Genomic DNA, 26,256 nt, shown 5'->3' on the forward strand with positions numbered 1-26,256 from the left:
TCTCTTCTTCCTCCAACGTCAGCTCCACTTTTCTATTACCTACCTTTCCATTTAAGCCTGGGTAAGTTCTGTCTCCTAGATGAAGTCTTCTAAGAGCACTGCAGCCCCTACCAGACTCCTTGTTCTATAAACTATTTTACTTAAATTTTCCACAATTCACTTCAATATTTAACCAGTGATATGTTATTCCATTATGCTTTCAATATAATTAGAATAAGAAGTCCAAGATTTTAGTGCTTACAGACATTTCACTTATTTCGTTTCTATTTCCTAAACACAAGACTTTTTTTTCCCAAATGAAATTAATGGAAAATCTCTTCTTGTAGGACTGCATCATGACTATATTGTCTCATACTATCCTTTATGTACTAGAAATAAAAAGATGAAAGTGATTTTAAATGCATTTTCTAATATTCTTGCCAAATTGAGTCTGATAATCTGTATACCTGACATATAAATGTTACAATATTTACAGATATATAAAATAATAAAAATTTAAAGAGCATTAAATCTATTATCTAATTTGATTCACAAATTTCAACAAAAAAGAGATGGCAATAATTATAACAGCTAATACTTATTGAATAATATGTGTCAGGCTTTGTATTTTTGCATTTATTATCTCGTGTGTTTTTAATGAATTACCTCATTTAACCCTTTAATAACTTTATCAGAAGGTAGTATTATTATCTATCTTCAACCTACACCACATGTTCTTATATTTATGATACATATAAGTAAACTGGAGTATATGATTTCAGTAAGTTTGTAGAGGCTACCTCGTCTTGTAGTTGAAACCAGCCTCTAAGTGTCTTTACTACCAATAGAGTGAAATTTAAAAAAATTCTGAGGCAATGACCTTAGTTGATGTGCATGCACATGTATAAATTTTTTCTTCCTGTCCAAATTATTATTTCCTCTAATTTAAGGTTTTGGTCTCAAAAGATTTGTTTTGATATTATGATACGATGTACCATTACACAAAACTAAATTCTTTTTTTTGTAATTTTTTTTGACAAATTATGGTTATACAAAGTAGGTTAGGAATTTGGGCTCCAGAAGCAGACTATCTTAAATCAGGCTTCTTCCCTTTACTATCCCTCTCATTTTAGGTAAGTTTCTTAATCTAAGTCTGAGCTCCTTCATCTATAAAATGGAGATAATTATAACACTATGTGATATGATTAATACAGAATTAAATGTGGTAAAACATGTACTATCACATTAATGCCTGACATGTAGTAATCACTCAACAAATGATGTGTTGTTATCATTCTTTCAAAACTTCTTTAAATACATACTACTCATGTATTCAAGAATATAGACTTGGTGTAAACAAACACTAATTATTAACAAGACCAACATTATAGCAGGGAAGACAGACAATAAATTGGAGAGAAAGCAAAAACTGAGTAAAGGAAATACTACCTATTAGCTATATTATAATCAAACAAGTATTACAGTTATTATAATTAATTGTACCCACAATATCTATAAACTAAAAATTTTAAGGATTAAACCATGGGAATTCTAGTTCCCATATCAAGATATCAATGTGAAATGCTAAAATAACTTGAAAAACAAATATTCTGATATAATTACTAACAATTCCATATTTTTCCTGCACTCATGAAGTTCTCACTTATAAAACTCAAATGTAGTTTATTGGGCAGCTCCAATTTTATGGCAATGTTCTGGAAAAAAAGTAGCTAGGACAGGATGCTAACAAGTTAGTAATTTATTCAGTAATAATAGCAACTTATTCAAAATAAGTCGGTTGACTAATAATTTGTTCAATTCAATAAATTCACTGACTCGATAATAATTGGTGGTATTTAAGAATATGTTCATTCATTCAATAAATGTTTATTAAGGGTCTATTTAGCAGATACTGTCCCAGGTATTGAATAATAAATATGAAACAACAGTAGTCCTTAATGAGCTTACAACTAGTAGAGAATATAATTAAGTGATTTTTTTAAGTTCACTGTAGTGCAGTAATAAATAATTATGACATATGTATGAAGCAGAGTATAAAGGAACAATTAGTTCTCAGGGAGTTCATTCATTTATTCCTTCATTCATTCAACAAATATTATATGATTATTGACATTATTAACATTTCATTTATCATTTGTTGTAAATATTACTAACCATAATTATATTTACATTAAACTATTACTGAGAACTTACTATATGCCAAGCACTTTTCAAGGCAAAGATGACATCAAAGCAAACAGAATAAACAAAAATCCCTGCCTGTGTGGAGCTTACATTCTGGTAGAAGGAGACAGAATGCAGATAGAAAACAGAGAAGTAAAATATATAGTATGTCAGTCTGTAGTGAATGGTATGGAGAAATACAAAGTTGGCAAAGGGAACAGACAACACAGAGAATGGGAGTACAAATTTTCTGAGATATATTGTTTGAAAGAATGTTTTTTTACTTTAGAAAAAAAATCTTCATCTCAGTATAATGAATATGTTCCTTTCTCAGAGAGTTTCCCATATAAAGTTCTGCCTAGGATGCATGGCCACTATAGTTCTATTAGTTTTTCAAGGAAGGCATGAAATTGTGCTAATCAGATTACATTAATCTTAAAAACAAAAGCAATTCTCAGTTAATTTAACAGCACTCATTGATATCACTGTGAAGTAGGGCAAAGCTGGGGGAACAGAAAATGGAGACAAAGAGGCAGAAAGCAGAAAGGAGATGGAGAAAAAAGCATTATGAAGATGAGGAAGAACATCATTGACACAGCTGCCGGCACTTCCGAGGCTTTAGCACCTGAGGTTGACTACTCCTGAGATGGCCCCTGACTGCCCCCTTGTGGTTAGTAGGACATCGTTCAGAGACAACACTAACAACATTTCATTTACTAACGACAAAGTAACCTATGCCAATTGCGCGGCCTTTCTCTGCCCCTTCCCTGCTAATTTAGCAAAATGCTCTTATTTTTAGAAGGCAAATCCTCTACGTATCCTCATCACAACCTCAACTAAAATTGTAGCCAGGATAAACCTGAAGAGGGCTCCTCTCACCCCCTGCAGCGCAATGCTCCGTACAGGAAGAGACAAAGACCTACATCTCCAAAAGGTAGGCGTCTCTATTGATAATACAACACGGAGAAGAAACCTCTCCGACCCACCTATCCCAGCCAATCACAAACTATGCAGCCCAACCAAGGAAAAGATCCCACACTTTGGACTTCCAGCTTCCTCACTGGACTCTGGTTATTACACCCTCCCAAACCCTCCCCCCCTTTTCCAATAAAAGCAAGTTCCTCTTCCCTGTTCTCTGGATGTGCATATGGCCAGAGTTCACATATCCTGAACTGCATTCCTCTGGCTATTCCTGAATAAATTTACTTTTGCCAATAAAATAAATGGGTATTATTAAAGTTGACACTACTTATAATTTGGCAATGGACATTCCTCTATAATCTATAGCTAAAAGAACCAGATTACTACCCCAGGTATTCTCTTTGTTCTGGAGATTGAGACTAAGGCCCATTTCTCCCTGCAGAACTGGTAGGAATTTCCTTGGGAAGCTTTGAATCTGAATTTAAAATGCACGTTAACATTTCAACATACTTGCCAACTATGTGTCAGGCTCAGAGGTAGACTGGGAAGCAAGAAAAGATGAAGGCCCTGCCTTCAAGAAACCTGGGGATTAGGGGAAGAAGTTATCAGACAAGTGCACAAATAAACGTGAGCTAACCTACCATAACAAACACTACGAAGAAAATGAAAGTTTTCTCTGAGGAAGTTACGTTCCATTAAAAACCAGGCAAAAGAGGCCGGGAAAAGCATTCCACTAGAGGGGACGCTTTATCAGTTAAATGAGCCCCCATATTTCATTAATCTCCCTAGTGTGGCAAGAAAAACGAAGCAATTATCTTAAGAGGCTGCTACCTGTGACCTTCTGTGAGACCCTGGAAGCGCAGGAAACACAGGCTACGCGGTACCAAGCGCCTAGCCTTGGGGTTCTCGCGAGGTCCGCACGCGAAGATCGGAAGGTCTCCAGGCGCGCACGCGCGGTCTTGGCACAAGGCAGTTAGGGAGCGCGAGGGACTTGGACTGGGGGCTCAGGGATGCCGCGGCTCCTCGGCTTGTGTGTGCTGTGGCTTGGGCTTCCTCTGGTTCGGTTCTCCCGTGAGCTGAACGACATTAGCAGAGCCAGGAAGTTGTGCGGCAGGCATTTACTGAAAGAAATAGTAAGACTCTGTGGCAATGTTAGCTGGAGCCAGTTTGAAGAGGAAAACCCCCTCACACACCTGCTTTCCCAAGCCGAGCAGGTTGAAACGTTCATCCCCGACCGGTTGGAAAGCTCCCAAACCACTTTCTCGGTCTGGGGAAGAGGTTCAAGACAAGGTAAAAATCTAAACCAAGGGCATGTGTTTTCATCTTTGTGCATTGCTTATTCCCTAATATCCTCAGATAGGCGTTGAACTTCCTCAGGAAATGCAGTTTGTGCCTAATATATATACAAAATCTCGATAACGCTTTTTTTTTTTTTTTTTTACTTAGAGGAAATAAGTGTACACATGTGAGCCTAGACATTTGTATAAGAATGCTTTTCCTAGCTTTCTCTTTCTGGAATGCCCTTGTCACCTGGCACACTCCATTTTGTCCTTCAAAGTTTAATTTATGTATAATTTTCCCTGTGAAGTCATCACTTACTCTTTCATAAATACTCACTCCATTTTACCACAATATCTAACACGTATTTCTATTTAACTATCATGAGGACCTGCTACATAATTGGCCTCACAAGTGCATAATTGGCCAGTGCAAGATGAAAATGCAAGGCCTATTATTCAAAAAGCAGGAAAAGGCCATTAAAATGACTAAAATTTAAGCTTTTTGCCTTTCTTTTGCATATCGCCTCTGCTCACACAGTCCTTTGTCCTATCAGACTTTACTTAAAAGTTCGTGTACTTAACACCTCACTTAGAAGTCGAAAGATAAAATTACTGAAAATTTCAATACTGCGGTAATAGAGCATTAAACAAAATGCAAGGTCTTTCTAAGTACGGTCTGTGCTAGCAGAAGGTCTCAATCCCTTAAGACCAGCCCTGTTTACCATACCACATTATAGAGATAGCTCATACATGTTTTTATCTGAAATGCCTAGCAGAGAGCTGAGCACAGGGTATGTGGTTACTATATATCGAATTTATACTTAGTGATTTTAAGCAGTCTTTAGGAAAATATTTTTATTTCCAATCCATCCCTATCTTCCAACTATATTTTTACATTTTGTGACTAATACATTTTACGCTTAATACATTTGCCATTTTAAAAGAAGATGCACTTTATAAACTGCCCAGAGTGTCATGTCATAGAAGTTATTGCCTTCTGTAGTAATTCAGTTGATTTTATTTGGAAAAAAATTTCGCAAATGTCGAGATTTCTGAAATTAAGGAAAGGAGTAGACTATCATGCCAAAACAAAGACCCTAATGTTTTAAGACTGAAACAAACTAAAACATTGCCTAGCACATTATAAGCACATATTCTTTTTTTTTGAGGTATAGTAGGTTTACAATATTTTATTAGTCTCAAGTATACAAGATAGTGATTCAAAATTTTTATAGATTATACTCCATTTAAAGTTATTATAAATATTGCCTATATCCTGGTAAACACTTACTCTTTTAGAATGAATGAATGAAATAAGGTTATTGCTGCTAAGGGAATGAAAACTTTTTTATTGAAATATAGTTGATTTATAATGTGTTAGTTTCAGGTGTACAGCAAATATATGCATACTTCTTCAGATTCTTTTCCAGTATAGGTTATTACAAGATATTGAATATAATTCCCTGTACTATAAGTCCTTGTTCTTTATTTTATATATAGTATATATATATATCTGTTAATCCCATACACCTAATTTATCCCTACCCCCCTTTCCCCTTTGGTAACCATAAACTTGTTTTCTGTCTGTGCATCTATTTGTTTGGTAAATAATTTATTTGTACCATTTTTTTAGATTCCACATGTAAATGATAATCATATGATATTTGTCTTTCTCTGTTTGAATTCACTTAGTATGATAATCTCTAGTTGCATCCACATTGCTGCACATGGCATTGTCTCATCCCTTATTTTGGCTGAATAATATTCTATTTTATATTTATACCACCTCTTTTTTATCCATTCATCTGTCGATGGACACTTAGGTTGCTTCCCTATGTTGGGTATTGTAAGTAGTGCTGCTATGAACATTAGGTTGCATATGTCTTTTCAAATTACAGTTTTCTCTGAGTGTACACCCAAGAGTGGAATTGCTGGATCATATGGCAACTCTATTTTTAGTTTTTTGAGGAACCTCCATATTGTTCTCCAAGTAGCTGCACCAAATTACATTCCCTCCAGAATGTAGGAGGTTTCCTTTTCTCCACACCCTCTCCAGCATTTGTTATTTGTATACTTTTTGATGATAGTCATTCTGACTGGTGTGAGGTGATACCTCATTGTAGTTTTGATTTGCATTTCTGTAATAATGATGTCAAATGCGTTTTCATGTGCCTATTGACCAATCGTATGTCTTCTTTGGAGAACTGTCTATTTAGAACTTCTGCCCATTTTTAGTTGGGTGGTTTGTTTTTTTGTTATTGAGCTATATGAGCTTTTTGTATATTTTGGAAATTAATCCCTTGTCAGGCACATCGTTTGTAAATATTTTCTCCCATTCAGTAGATTGTCTTTTTGTTTTGTTTACGGTATCCTTTGCTGTGCAAAAGCTTGTCAGTTTGATTAGGTCCCACTTATTTATTTTTGCTTTTATTTCTTTTGTCTTTGTAGATTAGCCTAAGAATACATTGCTATGATTTATGGAAGAGAATGTTTTGTCTATGTTCTCTTCTAGGAGTTTTATAGTGTTATGTCATATGTTGAAGACATAAGCCATTTTGATTTTATTTTTGTGTATGGTGTGAGGGAATGTTCTAATGTCATTGATTTATATGAGGCTGTCCAGGTTCCCCAACACTGCTTGCTGAAGAGACTGTCTTTTCCCCCATTGTATATTTTTGCCTCCTTTGTCAAAGATTAATTGACTGTAGGTGTGTGGACTTATTTCTGGACACTGTCTCATTGATCTATGTGTCTGTTTTTTGTGCCAATACCACACTGGTTTTTTTTTTTTTGTTGTTTGTTTGTTTGTTTGTTTTGTCTTTTTTTGCTATTTCTTGGGCCACTCCCGTGGCATATGGAGGTTCCCAGGCTAGGGGTCGAATCGGAGCTGTAGCCACCAGCCTACACCAGAGCCACAGCAATGCTGGATCCGAGCCGCGTCTGCAACCTACACCACAGCTCACGGCAACGCTGGGTCGTTAACCCACTGAGCAAGGCCAGGGAGCAAACCCGCAACCTCATGGTTCCTAGTCGGATTCATTAACCACTGCACCACGACAGTAACTCCAACACTGTTTTGATTACGGTAGCTTTATGGTATTGTCTGAAGTCTGGGAGGGCTATGCCTACTGTTTTGTTCTTTTTCCTCCGGATTGATTTAGCAATTCTGAGTCTTTTGTGGTTCCATATAAATTTTAAGATAATTTGTTCTAGTTCTGTAAAAAATGTCATGGGAAATTTAATAGGGATCACATTAAATCTGTGGATTGCTTTAGGTATGCCATTTTAACAATATTAAATCTTCCAATTCAAGAGCAAGGGGTATCTTTTCATTTCCTTGGATAAGTTTCAGTTTCCTTTTAATCAGTGTTTTATTGGTTAGCTTTATTCCTAGGTATTTTTTTGATGCAATTGTAAAAAGAATTTTTTTTTAACTTTCTGATATTTCATTGTTAGTATAAGGAAATGCAACAGAGTTCTCTATGTTAATCTTGTATCCTTCTATCTGGCTGAATTCGTTTATGAGTTCTAATGGTTTTTATATGGAGTCTTTCTGGTTTTCTATATAGAGTATCATGTCAGCTGCACGTAAGGGGAATGAAAACTTTTAAAGACAGAAACAATAGAAACCATCAGACTGAATCTTGATCATTTTCCACCATCAAACCCACTTTATCCTGCTTTTACAATGAAGGAATCTTCTCTCCTCAGAGTCTTACACTTGATACTCTCACCTTAATGCATATATAAATCACTTGGGGAATACTCTTATTATACATATTCTAATTCAGTATACTTAGGTTGAAGCCTGAGAGTCTACATTTTTACAGGTTCCCTGGTGATGCTGTTCCTGTTAATTGGATTACACTTTTTGAGTTACAAAGTTCTAGCTCCCTTCTCTATTTCTTTGTTATTCTTTTCTACCAGAAGTGCAGAGAAGACCTTCCATTTGTACTTCATGTTGTGTGCGCATTTCTCTCATGTCAAATACTGTGCTCTCAATAACCTGTACTATAGTCAGATTTTACCTTCAGACATCCAAGCTTGAGTTTGTTATTTAAAAAATAGTTTGGAACCCTTTTCTCAGCAAAGCATGCTCTGGAGACTCTTAACAATGAGGAGTCAACTTTAAAATTCAGAGCTGATTAATGACTCCCTTATTGGGATGTTATTCACACTCCCCTGGAGGGGTAAGTGTCATTAATTCAATGAGGAGGGATCTTCAATGAAACGAAATTTGTAGGAAATGAAAATACATAGGATAATATTTCAGAATTGTCATACTCATTAACCATGTTACTATGGGAAATATGTAAAGGACAGTTTGCTGAAGTGGAAACATCATGTGGCAATAAAGCTATACTTCTTTTAAAATATGTGGAAGAATGAAAAATGAATTAAGGTTGTCAATATGAATTTGTATTAAAATTTAAACAATTATTAATCTACAAGAAAAGATGACATTTAATCTGTCATATTGATCCCCAGTGACAAATTTAGAAGTTGTAGAGAAGTATATGTTTCCAATGTAGAATTCCAACATAAACATGTAATTATGCCATTTCTTTTACATGTGAACATGGCTGAAAAGTTGATTGATTTTTATTTATCTTGTATTAGCAGGATGTATTTCTGCCTTAAATCAAATCAATTATCAGCAGTTTAATCTCCTGTTGATCTATTTGAGTCAGACATAGGATAAGATAGTTTGGTACACTGATATTTTTCAGAGCTGCTCACACATAACTTGAATTTGAAATTCTGTGCTTCTTCTCATTGTGGCTCAGCGGGTTAAGAACCCAATATAGTTTCCGTGAGGATGAGGGCTTGATTTCTGGCCTCAGACAGTGGGTTAGGGATCTGGCATTGTCTCAGGCTGCAGAGTAGGTCACAGATGCTGCCCTGATCTGATGTTGCTGTGGCATAGGCCAGCAGCTGCCCCTTCAATTTGACCTCTTGCCTGGGAACTTCCATAGGCACCATTGTAAAAAGAAAAAACGAAATTGTGCTTCCTATTAGTGAATCCTGAAGATATGGGCCCTGTCTCTGAGACTTACCCCAGGATGTGGCACCATGAAGCTAATGTCATATTTCTAAATTTTGGCTGAGTATGTTGTTTCCTAACTCTTAATGCCAGGTGAAACCATTAATGTTTCATCGTAATCCATAACTGCTATTCCAGTTAGATAGGTTGTATTCCCCTATTCTTGGTCTTCATTCATTTGTTCTTATTTTTGTTTGTTTGTTTTTTAGATATCATTATTACAACTTGCCATGCTAACTCCCTCTCTCTACATATTAATTCAACAAAATTTGCATGCCTATTGTATCCTAGGTATACTTCATAGGGCTTGGCAATAAGAGTGAAACTGGTCGTTCAGGAGGCAGTGAAGATCCCTGCCCTCCTGAAGCTTACAGAATAGGTGAAGACAGACAATAAACATAAACTTTGCAGTATGATAGAAGATGATTAGTCTTCACATATCTACTTTCTTCATGCCCATTTTCCCCTATCCATAGGCAGCCATTCCATTGTGTTTATTATGTATTTTGTTTGTATTTTTTTGTAAATTGTGCATTATTTCTATGCATGTATTTAAATATATATCTAAGTGGTATTTAAGATATATATATATATATATATATATATATTTTTTTTTTTTTTGCCATTTCTTGGGCCGCTCCAGTGGCACATGGAGGTTCCCAGGCTAGGGGTTGAATCGGAGCTGTAGCCACCAGCCTACACCAGAGCCACAGCAATGCAAGATCCGAGCCGCCTCTGCAACCTACACCACAGCTCACAGCAACGCCGGATCGTTAACCCACTGAGCAAGGCCAGGGATCGAACCCGCAACCTCATGGTTCCTAGTCGGATTCGCCAACCACTGCACCACAACGGGAACTCCAAGATATATATCTTATTGTTGTTACATGAACATTTAGCCCATTGCTTCAAACTCCTACATAATATTCGTATGAATTCTTCATATTTTTTCTTATTCTTTCTCCCAGTGACAAACATCTAACCTACATAGCCTTCAGTTTCCTGCCACTATAAATAACACTTCAGTGATCATTGTATGTATGTGCCCCCTAATGGACCTGTGTGAACACAGGTATTTCTGTGCTATAAAATATATGTATGCTTAATTTGCTTGAGATATGTCAGATTTGCTTTGCAGAATGGCTTTGCAGAATTGCTTTGAAGAACCAATTAATAGTTGCACCACTCAGTGCATGAGGATTCCTATGTTCTTGTATCCATGCCAAGAATTAGCATTATATAATTTTTAACTTCTGCCAATTTGATAAGCATGAGATGGTATCTCATTTTTGTCTTAATTTGCTCTGGATTTGAGTACCTCTTCATATACATATTAGCCTTTTGGGTTCCTTTTTTTCTCAGAGTTTCCTGTTTATGTATTTTGCCCATTTTTGTTGTAATTGTCATCTTCCAGTTGATTTATAAGAGTTATTTGAAATCTAGATACAGTAGTAACCAGTTGTTGATTTTAGATATTATATACATATATTCTCCCATTCTGTCATCTGTCTACTGGTGTTGTTTGACAGAAAGCCTTAATTTTTATACAATTAGGTCATAAGTGTTTTTGCCTTATTGTTTATACCTTTGAAACTTTTACCTCTGTTAATTTTATGGCTTTGCTTTTCACATCAGGTCCTTAATTCTTCTGGGGCCCATTTTTAGTTCTGTTCTGGCTAGGGATACTATCTTAATGTCTTATTTTTCTCTACATAAGGAAGTAGTTTCATGAAAACTATCTACTGAACAGTCATTTTTTTCCCCATTGATTGTAGAGCCACTTTTATTGTTTATTAAGTTTGTCCGAGCTTCCTATTCTGTTGGTCTTTTTGTTTGACCCTGTGCCATTACTACACTGTTTTATTACTGTGACTCTATAGGATGTCATTTATCTGGGAGAACAAGTATCAAATGTTTATTTTTCCTCCTTAATATTGTCTAAGCTAAACCTCAACCTTTATCCTTCCATATATATTTAAGAATGAGTTTACTGATTTTTTTTACAAAATACATCTGGAACTTTAAGTGGGACTTATGGAATATATAGAATAATTTGAAGAGAATTGAAATCTTTTTAACAAAAAATCATCCTGACCAAAAACATGGAATATCTTTGTATTTTATTGTTAGAATTTTAAAGTTTTCTCTGTGGATACTTTCTGTATTGTTGGTTAAGTTAATGCCTAATTCTTTATTTTTGTTGCTGTTGTAAATATTTGTTAATTGTATTTTCTAGTTAGTGATTGTTGGTTAAAGAAATGCAATAGATTTTTATATGTGATCTTTAGTAATTATGCTGATAATTATCTTGAGTTTTAATAGTTTGTTTATATATATTTTTTCATCATTTGTAAATGATACTTTTATCAGTTATGTTCTAAACTTTATGCTATTCTTTTTTTCCCTTATAGCATTGACAACCACAGCTGTTAAATAGTGGTGATAACAGAATGTTTTATCTTTAAAGGAGAACTTGTTTATATTCATTGTAATTGATTTACAGTGTTGTATCAATTTCCGCTGTAAAGCAGAGTGGCCCAGTCATATATATGTGTGTGTGTGTATTCTTTTTATCATACTGTATTACATCATGTTCTATCCCAAGAGATTGTACAGAGTTCCCTGTGCTATATGGTAGGACCCTATTGCTTATCCATTCTAAATGTAATAGTTCGTACATACCAACCCCAAACTCCCCATCCATCCCACGTCTTCCCCCATCCCCCTTGGAAACCACAAGTCTGCTCTCCATGTCCATGATATGTTTTTGTTTTGTAGAAAGGATCATTTGTTCCATATTTTAGATTTCACATATAAGTGATATCATATGGTATTTGTCATTCTCTTACTTCACTTAGTCTGAGAATCTCTAGTTGCATCCATGTTGCTGCAAGTGGCATTATTTTGTCCTTTTTTAAATGGCTGAGCAATATTCCATTGTACATATGTACCACATCTTCTTAATCCGTTCATCTGTCAATGGCCATTTAGGTTGCTTCCATGTCTTGGCTATTGTGAACAGTGCTGCAGTGAACATAGGGGTGCATGCATCTTTTTGAGTCATAGTTTTGTTCAGACATATGCCCAGGAGTGGGTCATATGGTACTTCTTTTATATTTAGTTTTCTGAGGAAAAAGCTATTTTCCATAATGGTTGCACCAGTTTACATTCCCACCAACAGTGTAAGAGGTTCCCTTTTCTCCACACCCTTTCCAGCTTTCATATTTATTGATTTGTTAATGACAGCCATTCTGACCGGTGTGAGGTGGTACCTCATGGAGTTCTGATTTATATTTCTCTAGTAATTAGTGATATTGAACATTTTTTCATGTCGCTACTGGCCAATGGCATGTCTTCTGTGGAGAAATGTCTTTTTAGGTCTTCTGCCCATTTTTCAATTGGGTTGTTGTTTTGTTTGTTTGTTTGTTTTTCTATTTAAAAATTTTTTTAAATTTTTTCCTGCTGTACAGCATGGGGATCAAGTTATTCTTACATGTATACATTTTCCCCCCATGCTTTGTTCTGTTGCAATATGAGTATCTAGACATAGTTCTCAATGCTACTCAGCAGGATCTCCTTGTAAATCTATTCTAAGTTGTGTCTGATAAGCCCAAGCTCCCGATCCCTCCCACTCCCTCCCCCTCCCATCAGGCAGCCACAAGTCTCTTCTCCAAGTCCATGATTTGCTTTTCTGTGGAGATGTTCATTTGTGCTGGATATTAGATTCCAGTTATAAGTGATATCATATGGTATTTGTCTTTCTGACTCATTTCACTCAGTATGAGATTCTCTAGTTCCATCGATGTTGCTGCAAATGGCATTATGTCATTCTTTTTTATGGCTGAGTAGTATTCCATTGTGTATATATAGCACATCTTCCGAATCCAATCCTCTGTCGATAGACATTTGGGTTGTTTCCATGTCCTGGCTATTGTGAATAGTGCTGCAATGAACATGCATGTGCGTGTGTCTCTTTTAAGTAGAGTTTTGTCCAGATGTATGCCCAAGAGTGGGATTGTGGGGTCATATGGAAGTTCTATGTATAGATTTCTAAGGTATCTCCAAACTGTTCTCCATAGTGGCTGTACCAGTTTATATTCCCACCAACAGTGCAGGAGGGTTCCCATTTCTCCACAACTCCTCCAGCACTTGTTATTTGTGGACTTATTAATGATGGCTGTTCTGACTGGTGTGAGGTAGTATCTCATGGTAGTTTTGATTTGCATTTCTCTTATAATAGGCGATGTTGAGCATTTTTTCATGTGTTTGAGGCCCATTTGTATATCTTCCTTGGAGAAATTGTTCAGGTCTTTTGCCCATTTTTCCATTGATTGATTGGCTTTTTTGCTGTTGAGTTGTATAAGTTGCTTATATATTCTAGAGATTAAGCCCTTGTCCATTGCATCATTTGAAACTATTTTCTCCCATTCTGAAAGTTGTCTTTTTGTTTTCTTTTGCTGTGCAAAAGCTTTTCAGTTTGATGAGGTCCCATTGGTTTATTTTTGCTCTAATTTCTATTGCTCTGGGAGACTGAACTGAGAAAATATTCATGAGGTTGATGTCAGAGAGTGTTTTGCCTATGTTCTCTTTTAGGAGTTTGATGGTGTCCTGTCTTATATTTAAGTCTTTCAGCCATTTTGAGTTTATGTTTGTGCATGGTGTGAGGGTGTGTTCTAATTTCATTGCTTTGCATGCAGCTGTCTAGGTTTCCCAGCAATGCTTGCTGAATAGACTTTCTTTTTCCCATTTGATGTTCTTGCCTCCCTTGTCAAAGATTAATTGACCATAGGTGTGTCAGGGTTTATTTCCGAGTTCTCTATTCTGTTCCATTGGTCTGTCTGTCTGTTTTGATACCAGTACCACACTGTTTTGATGACTGTGGCTTTGTAGTATTTCTTGAAGTCTGGGAACATTATGCTTCCTGCTTGGTTTTTGTTCCTTAGGATTGCTTTGGCAATTCTGGGTCTTTTGTGGTTCCATATAAATTTCTGGATTGTTCGTTCTAGTTCTGTGAAAAATGTCATGGGTAATTTGATAGGGATTGCATGGAATCTGTAGATTGCTTTGGGTAGTATGGCCATTTTTACAATATTGATTTTTCCAATCCAGGAACATGGAATATCTTTCCATTTCTTTAGATCTTCTTTGATTTCTTTGATTAAAGTTTTATAGTTCTTGGTATTTAAGTCCTTTCCCTCCTTGGTCAGGTGTATTCCGAGGTATTTGATTTTGTGAGGTGCAATTTTAAAAGGTATCGTATTTTTGTATTCCTTTTCTAATATTTCATTGCTGGTATACAGAAATGCCACTGACTTCTGAATGTTAATCTTATATCCTTCTACTTTGCTGAATTTATTAATCAGTTCAAGTAGTTTTTGTGTTGAGTCCTTAGGGTTTTTCTATGTATAGTATCATGTCATCTGCATACAGTGGCAGTTTTCTCTCTTGTCTTCCTATTTGTATGAGTTTTATTCCTTTTTTTGTCTAACTGCTGTGGCTAGGACTTCCAAACCTATGTGGAATAGCAGTGGTGAGAGTGGACATCCCTGTCTTGTTCCAGATTTGAGTGAGAAGGCTTTCAGTTTTTCTCCATTGAGTATTATATTTGCTGTGGGTTTATCATAAATGGCTTTGATTATATTCAGGAATGTTCCCTCTATACCCACTTTGGCAAGGGTCTTGATCATGAATGGATGTTGGACTTTGTCAAATGCTTTTTCTGCGTCCATTGAGATGATCATGATTTTTGACTTTTTTTTTGTTAATGTGGTGTATGACAATTGATTTGTGTATGTTGAACCATCCTTGTGAACCTGGGATGAACCCTACCTGGTCATGGTGTATGATTTTTTTGATATGTTGTTGGATTCGGTTGGCTAAGATTTTGTTGAGAATTTTTGCATCTATATTCATCAAAGATATTGGCTGATAGTTTTCTTTTTTGGTGGTATCTTTGTCTGGTTTTGGAATGAGGGTGATGGTGGCATCATAGAAGGTCTTTGGGAGTACTCCTTCTTCTTCAACCTTTTGAAAGAGTTTAAGGAGGATGGGCACCAGATCCTCTTTATATGTTTGATAGAATTTACCTATGAAGCCATCTGGTCCTGGACTTTTATTTTTAGGGAATGTTTTTATGACCTCTTCAATTTCATTTCTAGTGATTGGTCTGTTTCTTCTTGATTCAGTTTCGGCAGGCTGTAACATTCTAGAAAATTGTCCATTTCTTCCAGATTGTCAAATTTGCTGGCATATAGTTGTTCATAGTATTCTCTTAAGGTTTTTTGTATTTCTGCAGTATCCATTGTGATTTCTCCTTTTTCATTTATAATTTTGTTTATTTGCGTTCTTTCCTCTTTTTAGTGAGTCTGGCCAGGGGTTTATCAATTTTGTTTACCTTGTCAAAGAACCAGCTCTTAATTTTATTAATTTTCTCTATTGTTTTTTGAATCTGTATTTTATTGATTTCTTCTTTGCTCTTTATAATTTCCTTCCTTCTGCTGACTTTAGGTCTTTTTTTTCTTCCTTTTCTAATTCATTTAGGTGGAGGGTTAAGTTGTCCATTTGGGATCTTTCTTCTTTTTTGAGAAAGGCCTGTATTGCTATAAATTTCCCTCTGAGCACTGCTTTTTCAGCATCCCTTAGATTTTGAGAGGTTGTGTCTTCATTATCATTTATTTCAAGGTATTTTTTAATTTCCTTCTTGATTTCCTCATTGACCCATTGGTTTTTTAGTAGCATGTTGTTTAGTCTCCATGTAGTAGGTTTTTTTTCATTTCTTTTCCCATGGTTGATTTCTCATTTCATGGCATTGTGGTCAGAGAAGATACTTGAAATAATTTCTATGCTCCTAAATTTGTTGAGATTAGCTTTGTGTCCCAATATGTGGTCAATTCTTGAGAATGTTCCATGTTCCATTCTGACTTTTTGGATGTAGTGTCCTGAAGATATCAATTAAGTCTAACTTTTCTATTGTTTCCTTTAGGATCTCTGTTTCTTTATTGGTTTTCTGTCTAGAGGATCTGTCCATTGATGTGAGGGGGGTATTAAGGTCTCCTACTATTATTGTATTCTCATCAATATCTCCCTTTATGTCTGTTAATATTTGTTGTATGTATCTGGGTGCTCCTGTATTTTGGGCATATGTGGATCCCTTAATCATTAAATAGTGTCCTTCTTTGTGTTTCGTTATGTCTTTTGTTTCAAAGTCTATTTTGTCTGTTATGAGTATTGCAACTCCTGCTTACCTGTCATGTCTATTGGCATGAAATATTTTTTCCTACCCCTTCACTTTCAATCTATATGTATCCTTTGTCCTAAGGTGAGCTTCTTGTAGGTGGCATATTGAAAGTTTTTGCCTTTTTATCCACTCAGCCACTCTGTGTCTTTTGATTGGAGCATTCAGTCCGCTGACATTTAAGGTGATAATTGATAGATGATTATGTATTGCCATTTGAACTTCGTGTTCCAGTTGATTCTATGGTTCTCCATTATTCCTTTCTTTTTTTGGTTGGATGGTCTCCGGTTATTATCTGCTTGAGTGTTGTTGTTTTTTTGGGGGTTTTTTTGTTTTTTTTTTTTTCATTTTTTTGCGAATGCAGTGTTTGGTTTTGGCTTGTGCTTGCCCTGTTTTTTAAGTATGCTAACCCCTTCCTATAATTGTGTGTTTTAGCCTGATTGGTCCTGTAGGTTCAAACACTTCATTACTATACTAAAATTAAGAAGAGGAACAAACAAACAAACAAACAAAGGGTCTATTTATTTCCTAACATCCCTTGCCCACATTTTATGGTTTTGACGACTCTTTTTTCTTTTTAATTTTATTTTGTTTGAAGCATGTTCATGATTAAATCTGTATTCTGGCTTATTTGAGTGACTGCTCTCTGATTGTGGTTTCCTCAATCCTAGTTCTTCCTCTTTTTTTTTTCTTTTTCCTTCCTTTCCTTCCTTCCTTTCTTTTTGGTTTAGAGAAGCCCTTTCAGTATTTCTTTTAGCCTGGGTTTTGTATTGCTGTATTCTTTTAGCTTTTGTTTGTTGGAAAAAATTTTTATTTCCCCTTCTATTTTAAATGATATTTTTGTTGGATAGAGTATTCTAGGTTGCATTTTTTTCCTTTTAGCACTTTAAATATCTCTTGCCATTCCCTCCTGGTCTGTAGTGTTTCTGTACAGAAATCAGCTGATAACCTTATGGGGGTTCCCTTGTAGGTAACATTCTGCTTTTCTCTTGCTGCCTTTAGGATCCTCTCTTTTATCACTAACTTTTGACATTTTTATTATAATGTGTCTTGGTGTGGGTCTATTTGGGTTCAACTTGTTTGGGGCCCTCTGTGCTTCCTGTATCTTGAACTCAGTATCCTTTAGATTTGAGAAGTTTCCAGCGATAATTTCTTCAAATATGTTTTCCACCCCCTTATCTTTTTCTACTCCTTCTGAAATTCCTATTATGCGTAGATTGGCCTGCTTTATATTATCCCATAGGTCTCTTATATTGCTTTCCAGTTTTTTGATTTGGTTTTCTGTCTGCTGACCTGATTGGGTGATTTCCATTATTCTACCTTCCAAATCACTGATTCGTTCTTCTGCATTATTCATTCTGGTTTTTACTGCCCTTAGTTCAGTTTGTATCACTACAAATGAATTTTCTAGTTTTTCTTGGCTCCTCCTTATATTTTCTAGTTCCTTTCTGAGGGTGTCTGCATTACTGTTCATATCTTCTCTTAATTCCTTCAGTATTTTCACTATTTCTCTTTTGAACTCCAGGTCTGTCAGAATGCAGAGATCTGTTTCATTGTTGACTGTTTTAGGTGAGTTCTCCTGTTGGTTTAACTGGGGGTGGTTTCTCAGCTTCTTCATCTTGCTTGTTGTTTTCTTTTTCTTGGTGGAGTTGTACTCTCCGTGACTGGGCAGTGTTTGCCTTGTCACTGCTGTGGAATATTTCCTGAGGGCTGGCATTGTTGGTCAGTCTTCTTTGAGGCAGTGTGGCTTTTCCAGAGGGTGGGCAGGGTTGACAGGGTCTCTCTGAAGCAAAGGAGGACTTCCTGAGGGCAGACAGGACTGGGAGGTTCACAACATGATGGAAGCAGATTTCACTCGACTGGGCAGAGCTTGCTCTGGTGTTTTTGGGCTGTGGGGCTCTTGCAGGGGGTGGCGGTGCTGGGCAGTTGTTCTGCAGGAGTGTAGCACCCCCCCCCCAAGGGCTGGAGTAGCTAGCTGGGCCACTGAGAACCCAAGGGGCTCTTCCCCAGGGCACCCCGACTTGGAAGGACTTCCTGAGAATGTAGGCAGATTTTTCATGGCCCAGCCGAGCTTGTTCTAGCTTTTCTGGGCTGCAGGGGATCTTGCAGGGGGATGGCGGTGCTGGGCAGCTGTTCCGCAGGAGTGTGGCACCCCCCCCACCCCGAGGGCTGGAGTGGCTAGCTGGGCCACTGAGAACCCAAGAGGCTCTTCCCCAGGGCAGCCCGACTTGGAAGGACTGGCTGAGAATGTAGGCAGATCTTTTCATGGCCTGGCCAAGCTTGTTCTAGCTTTTCTAGGCTGCAGGCCTTTTCCCGGGGGCTGGCAGTGTTTGGTGCTGGCCGTGGGGGTGTAGACCCTCCAGAGGGCAAGCAGGCAGGGCAGGGACAGCCCCTGCGGTGGTAGGCTTCCAGCAATTGTTGAGGCCAGCCCTCCGGGATGGCAGGCAGCCCCAGGTCTGGTGCATACGTAAGGGGTCAGTGCACTGGGAAGCACAGCTTTCTGATAGCTGGCAGGCCAGTGAGCTCGTTGTGGCATGGGGAGTATTCTATGGTGGCCCACCCCTTCTTCTCTCCCTTCCCAACACTGGCACAGATCCAGCTCTTCTCCCAGGTTCCCTTTGATGTGGCTTTCCACTTCCCCGCCCTTAGCGTATTGCTCCCTCCCCCCACGATGCTCTGCTTTCTAGTCTCCCAGGCAGTCTCTGCCCCATCAAACTTGACAGACGGGTTCCTAGACCCCCCAGGCAGTCTCCGATCCACCCACCCCAGCCCATTCCGTGGGACTAACCTCTGGAGCCGAGGTCTCGGTGCTCAGCCCCCACCCAAGTGTCTCAATTTTTGGTGACTGTGCCAGTAGTTCAGATGATCTCTTTGGTTCTTGCTCTGCTTTTCAGAACTCTGACTTACTGCTGCACTCTTCTCTGCATCTGGAGATTCCTCTGATTCAGTTGATCTTTCCGTCAATTAGGTGACTTTCCAGGGTGTGGGATCCCTTTCTCCTCCACAGTCCCCTTTTGGGAGCACCTGTCCAGTTCAGATTCACCTTCTCTCACTCTCCTCTTCTCTCTTGTTTTACCTAGTAATGTCATGAGATTCTTGCCATTATTGGAGTTGAGGTTCTTCTTCCAGCGATTGATTGCTGTTCTGTGTGAGTCATTTAACCTGTAGATGTGGAGGTTTTTTTGTGTGTGTTTGTGGGAGAGGGTGAGTGTGTCCCCCTACTCTTCCACCATCTTGCCTCCTCTTGCTCTGTTTTTTTTTGATGTTGAGTTGTATGAGCTGTTTATATAAATTGGAGATTAGGCTCTTTTCTGTTGCATCATTTGCAAAGATTTTCTCCCATTTTGTGGGTTTTTTCATTTTTTAATGGTTTTCTTTGCTGTACAAAAGCTTTTGAGTTTAATTCATTTCCATTGGTTTATTTTTATTTTCATTGTCATTATTCTAGGAAGTGGATCAAACAAGACATTGCTGTGATTTATGTCAAAGAGCATGCTGCCTATGTTTTCCTCTAGGAGTTTTGTAGTATCTGGACTTACCTTAAAGTCTTTAATCCATTTTGAGTTTATTTTTGTGTATTGTGTTAGAGAGAGTTCTAATTTCTTTCTTTCCTATGTAAGTATCCAGTTTACCCAGCACCACTTATTGAAGAGACTATCTTTCTTCCACTCTATGTTCTTGCCTTCTTTGTCATAGATTAGTTGACCATAGGTGCTTGGGTTTATTTCAGGGCTTTCTGTCAGGTTCCATTCATCTATATTTCAGTTTTTGTGACAGTAGCATACCGTTTTGATAACTCTGGCTTTGTAGTGTAGTTTGAAGTCAGGGAGCCTGATTCCTACAGTTCCATTTTTCTCTTTCAATATTGCTTTGGCTATTTTGGGTGTCTTGCGTTTCCATACAAATTTTAAAATATTTCGTTCTAGTTCTGTCAAGAATGTCCTTGGTAATTTGATAAGGATTGCATTGAATCTGTAGGTTTCCTTTAGTAGTATAGTTATTTGACAGTATTGATTCTTCCAATCCAAGAGCATGGTATATCTTTCCATCTGTTTGTGTCACCTTTTATTTCTTTCATCAGTGTCTTATAACAGGTAATCTCTTTAGGTAGGTTTATTCCTAAGTATTTATTCTTTTCGATGCAATGGTAAATGGGATGGTTTCTCTAATTTCTCTTTCTGATCTTTCATTGTTATTACATAGAAATATAGTTGATTTCTGTGTATTAATTGTGTATCCTGCAGCTTTACCAAATTCAATAATGAGCTCTAACAGTTTTCTGGTAGTGTCTTTAGGATTTTCTAGGTATAGTATCATGTCATCTGAAAACAGTGATAGTTTTACTTTTTCTTTTCCAATTTGTATTCCTTTGATTTCCTTTCCTTCTCTGATTGCTGTGGCCAGGACTTCTAAAACTATGTTGAATAGCAGTGATGAAGCTGGACATCCTTGTCTTACTCGTGATCTTAGTGGAAATACTTTCAGTTTTTCATCGTTAAGAGTGATGTTAACTGTGGGTTTGTCATATATGGCTTTTATTAAGTTGAGGTAGGTTCCTCTGTGTCTACTTTCTGGAGAATTTTTATCAGAAATGGGTGTTGAATCTTACCAAAAGCTTTTTCTGTATCTATTGAGATGATGATCATATGGGTTTTAATTTTTCAGTTTGTCGATGTGGTGTATCACACTGATTGATTCTTGGTTATTGAAGAATAATTGCATCCCTGGGATAAATTCCAATTGATCATGGTGTATTTTTTTTCTTTATGGCCACACCCACAGCATATGGAAGTTCCTAGGCCAGGGATTGAATCCAGCCACTGCTGCAACCTGTGCCACAGATGTAGCAACACTGGGTACTTTAACCCCTGTACCAGGCCAGGGATATAACCCATGCCTCCAAAGCTCCAAAGTGACCTGAGTTGCTGCAGTTAGATTCTTAACCCACTGCACCACAACAGGAACTGCAAAAGCGAAATGCATTTAAACTTCTCCATTAGGTATAATGTTTGTAGGTTTATGCTACATAAGCTTTACCAAGATAAAGAATCCTGCTAAGAGGCATTTTTAAATTATTATAAATAGGGCCAAACTTTGTCAAAAATTTTTGGGCATCCTTTTGCATAATGATGTGATTTTTCTTGTATTAATTAACTTAGAAAATACTTGTTGTAAACTTGCAAAGTGCCAGGCACTGTTCTAGGCCCTTGGGATATATCAGTGAACAAAGCAAAGATCCCTGGCCTCATGGAATTCACATACATAATAAACATAAGAAGAAACATATTATTTCTTTGATATTATTTCTTCATAATATTGAAGAAATAATAGTTATAAAAATAAAAAATGAAACAAGATGAGGGAGTTAAGAATGCAGAGGGTTGGAGGATGGGGATAGTATTAAATAAGTATGCCCAGTGTAGCCCTGCGATTTGAGGAAAAAAAAGGTGAAAGAATTGCCCAAATAGATATATGGGGAAAGAGTGGTTAGGAAGAGGAAAGAGCAGAGCAAATACACTTCTGCCTCATGTTTACAGGGAACAGCAAGGAGGCAAGTATGGCTGGAACAGAGAGAGAGGAAGGATACGGTCAGAGAAGTTAATAGGAAGGCCAGGTAAAATACAGTCTTTGAGACCTTTGTGAAGTCTTCGGTTTTTACTCTGAGTGATGCAGGGAGTCATTACAGGTTCTTGACCATAGGAGTGATGTAATTGACCTTTTAAAAGGATAACCTTGGTCATCATCTTGAGGATAGACTTTAGGGAGGCAAGAGTGGAAACAGACCTGTTAGGAAGGAATTAGTGATGGTATCAGCTGGATAAGAATGGTAGCAATGATGTAGTGAAACCTGATATATTTCAGGTTTATTTAGGCAGATTTGATGTGAGATATGAGATTTTTTTTCCTGTGGTTCATTTCTAGTTTCATGCCATTGTGGTCAGAGAAGACGCTTGAAATAATTTATATACTCTGAAATTTTGTTTTATGTTAGTTTTATGCTCTAGTATGTGGTCATACTAGAAAAAAGAAAAACCAGGAATTACACCAATATATTTGAAAATGTGATTTCAAAGTTTTTGCTTCGAACACCTGTAAGGATAGGGTTACTATCAACTGAAATAGGAATGGACACAAGTGGAACAGGTTTGGAGGACAGTATTAATAGTTTATTTTTGGACAAGTTGAGTTTGAGAAGTTTTTTAATTACAGATTCTCTTTCACTTCTAGTGATAGGTCTGTTCAAATTATCTATTTTCTTGATTCAGTTTTGGTGAGCTGTATGTTTCTAGAAAGTTGTCCATTTCTTTGGACATTTGATAGGTTATCAAATTTGTTGGCATGTAATTGTTCATATTATTCTCTTATAGTTTTTGTGTTTCTGCAGTATCACACAGTTTTGTATTTCTGCAGTATCAGTTGAGAGGTCTCCTTTTTCATTTGTATTTTGTTTATTTGGGTTCTCTCTCTCTTCTTCTTGGTGAACTGTGCCAGAGGGTTGTCAATTTTGTTTACTCTTTCAAAGGACCAGCTCTTGGTTTTATTGATTTTTTTTCTATTTTTTTTCTATCTCTATTTTATTGATTTCTTCTCTGATCTTTATTATACTTTGACTTTAGCTTTTGTTCTTTTTCTGCATCTTTAAATGATAGGTTAGGTTGCTTGAGAATTTTCTTATTTTTTGAGGGAGACCTGTATCACTATGAATTTCTAAGGACTGCTTTTGCCGCCCCATAGGTTTTGTATTACTGTGTTTTCACTGTCATTTGTCTCAGGGTGTTTTTTTAATTTCCTTTTTGATTTCTTCTTTGAGCCATTTGTTTTTTAGTAGCATGTTGTTTAGTCTCAATGTAGTCATTTTTTTCTCTTTTTTTCCTGTGGTTCATTTCTAGTTTCATGCCATTGTGGTCAGAGAAGACGCTTGAAATAATTTATATACTCTGAAATTTTGTTTTATGTTAGTTTTATGCTCTAGTATGTGGTCAACCCTAGAGAATGTTCCATGAGCACTTGAAAAGAATTTATATTCTGGTTATGTGGATATAATGTCCTAAAAATATCAATTGAGCCTAACTCTTCTTTTGTGTCATTTAAGATCTCTGTTACCTTATTGATTTTCTGTCTAGAAGATCTGCCCATTGATGTGAGTAGAGTATTAATGTCTCCTACATTGTATTCCCATCAATTTCTCTCCTAGTTGTTTTTTGTTTTATGTATTTGAGTGCTCCTATAGTAGGTGCATATATGTTGATGAGTAGAAAATTATCCTCTTGAAATGATCCTTTTATCATTAAATAGTATCCTTCTTAAGCTTTCTTTTTTCTTTTTTTAAATTACTTAATGATTTTGTTACATTTATAGGTGTACAACAATCATCACAACCAAATTTTATAGCATTTCCATCCCAGACCCTCAGTGCATTCCCCCACACCCCAACCTGTCTCATTTGGAAACCATAAGTTTTTCAAAGTCTGTGAATCAGTATCTCTTCTGCAAAGAAGTTCATTGTGTCTTTTTTTTAGATACCACATGTAAGTGATAGCATTTGATGTTGGTGTCTCATTGTCTGACTGACTTCACTTAGCATGATAATTTCTAAGTTCATCCATGTTGTTGCAAATGCTGTTGTTTCTTTCCTTTAAATGGCTGGGTAATATTCCATTGTGTATATGTACCACATCTTCTTTACCCAGTCCTCTGTTGATGGACATGAACATTGTAGTCCATGTGTTTTTTCAAGTCATGGTTTTCTCTGGATAGATGCCCAGGAGTGGGATTTTGCTGGATCAAATGGTGGTTCTATTTTTAGTCTTCCGAGGAATCTCCATCCTGTTGTTCACAATGGTTGCACCAATTTACAATCCCACCAACAGTGTAATAGGGTTCCTTTTTCTCCACACGCTCTCTAGCACTTATTGTTTGTAGACTTTTTAATGATGGCCATTCTGGCTGGTGTAAGGTGGTACCTCATAGTGGTTTTGATTTGCATTTCTCTGTAATGAGTGATATTGAACATCTTTTCATGTGTTTTTTGGCCATCTGTATGTCTTCTTTGTAGAATTGTCTGTTTAGATCTTCTGCACATTTTTTGATGTGCAGATGCCTCAGAGCCACCGGTGAATGCTGCCTATAGTTTTCTTTTTTTGTGTGTGATAACTTAGTCTGGTTGTAGTATCAAGGTGATAGTGGCCTCATAATATGAGTTTGGAAGTGTTCCCTCCTTGCAATTTTTTGGAAGTACAGACATAAATTCTTCTCTAAATGTTTGGTAAAATTCACCTGTGAAGCCATCTAGTCCTGGACTTGTGCTTGTTTGGAGTTTTTAAATCAGAGATTCAATTTCAGTACTTATAATTGGTCTGTTCAAAGTTTCTGTTTCTTCCTGCTTCAGTCTGGGAAGATTGTGCCTTTCCAATAATTTGTCCATTTATTCTAGTTTGTCCATTTTATTGGCATATGGTTGCCTGTAGTAGTCTCTTATGGTCCTTTCTTTGCTGCAAGTTGTAACTTCTTTTTCTTTTCTAATTTTCTTGTCTGGGGCTCTCTCCTTTTTTTTCTTGATGAGTCTGGGTAAGGTTTTATCAATTTTGTTGATCTTTTCAAAGAGCCAGTTTTTAGTTTCATTGATATTTTGTTTTTTGTTTTTCATTTCTGTTTCATTTATCTCTGCTCTGATCATTATGATTTCTTTCCTTATACTTACTTTGGGTTTTGCTTGTTCTTCTTCCTCTAGTTGCTTTAGATGTAATGTTATGTTATTTATTTGAGATTTTTCTTGTTTCCTGAGGTAGGCTTGTATTGCTATAAACTTCCTTCTTGGAACTGCTTTTGCTGCTTCCCATAGGTTTCAGATCATCATGTTTTCATTTTCACTTGACTCTCTGTATGTTTTTATTTCCTCTGATTTCTTTAGTGATCCTTTTTTGTTTAATAATATATTGTTTATCCTCTATGTGTTTGTGTATTTTACAGTTTTTTTTCTTGTAGTTGATTTCTAATCTCACAGCATTGTGTTTGGAAAAGATGCTTGCAATGATTTTAATTTTCTTAAATTTACCAAGACTAGCTTTGTGGCCCAGCATGTAATCTGTTCTGGAGACTGTTCCATATGCACTTGAGAAAAATGTGTACTCTGTTGCTTTTAGGCGGAATATTCCTTCAATACTAATTAAGTCCTTCTGGTCTAATGTGTCATTTAAAGCCTGTATTTCTTACTGATTTTCTGCCTTCCATTGCTGCAAGTGGTGTGTTAAAGTCCCCTACTATTTTCGTGGTACTGTCAATTTCTCCTTTTATGTCTGCTAATATTTGCCTTGTATATTTAGATGCTCCTATGTTGGGTGCATACATGTGTACAATTGTATATCTTCTCAGGTTTAACCCTTACTCATTATGTAATGTCCTTCTTTGTCTCCTGTAACAGTCTTCATTTTAAAGTCTGTTTTGTCTGATGTAAGTATTGCAGCTCTAGCTTTCTTTTGATTTCTATTTGAATGGAATACCTGTCTCCATCCCATCATTTTCAGTCTCTAGTGTCTTTAGATCTGAAGTGAGTTTCTGATAGACCATATACAGGTTCTGTTTTTATACTCATTCAACCACTCCTATGTCTTTTG

At 36.8% G+C, this 26,256-nt stretch overlaps 1 protein-coding gene across 1 annotated transcript in view; it reads left to right on the plus strand.

Moving 5' to 3' along the window:
* The first annotated feature begins 4,027 nt into the window (after positions 1 to 4,027).
* INSL6 (insulin like 6) overlaps positions 4,028 to 26,256 on the plus strand; it is a 28,626-nt gene continuing 6,397 nt past the window's right edge. The window contains exon 1 of the mRNA XM_047769544.1: positions 4,028 to 4,374. Coding sequence (XP_047625500.1) covers positions 4,095 to 4,374 — 280 coding nt within the window. The 5' untranslated portion in view covers positions 4,028 to 4,094. The remainder of the gene's footprint in view (positions 4,375 to 26,256) is intronic.

The sequence above is a fragment of the Phacochoerus africanus genome, chromosome 2, assembly GCF_016906955.1.
Source record: "Phacochoerus africanus isolate WHEZ1 chromosome 2, ROS_Pafr_v1, whole genome shotgun sequence".
In the NCBI taxonomy this organism is placed as follows: Eukaryota; Metazoa; Chordata; class Mammalia; order Artiodactyla; family Suidae; genus Phacochoerus; species Phacochoerus africanus.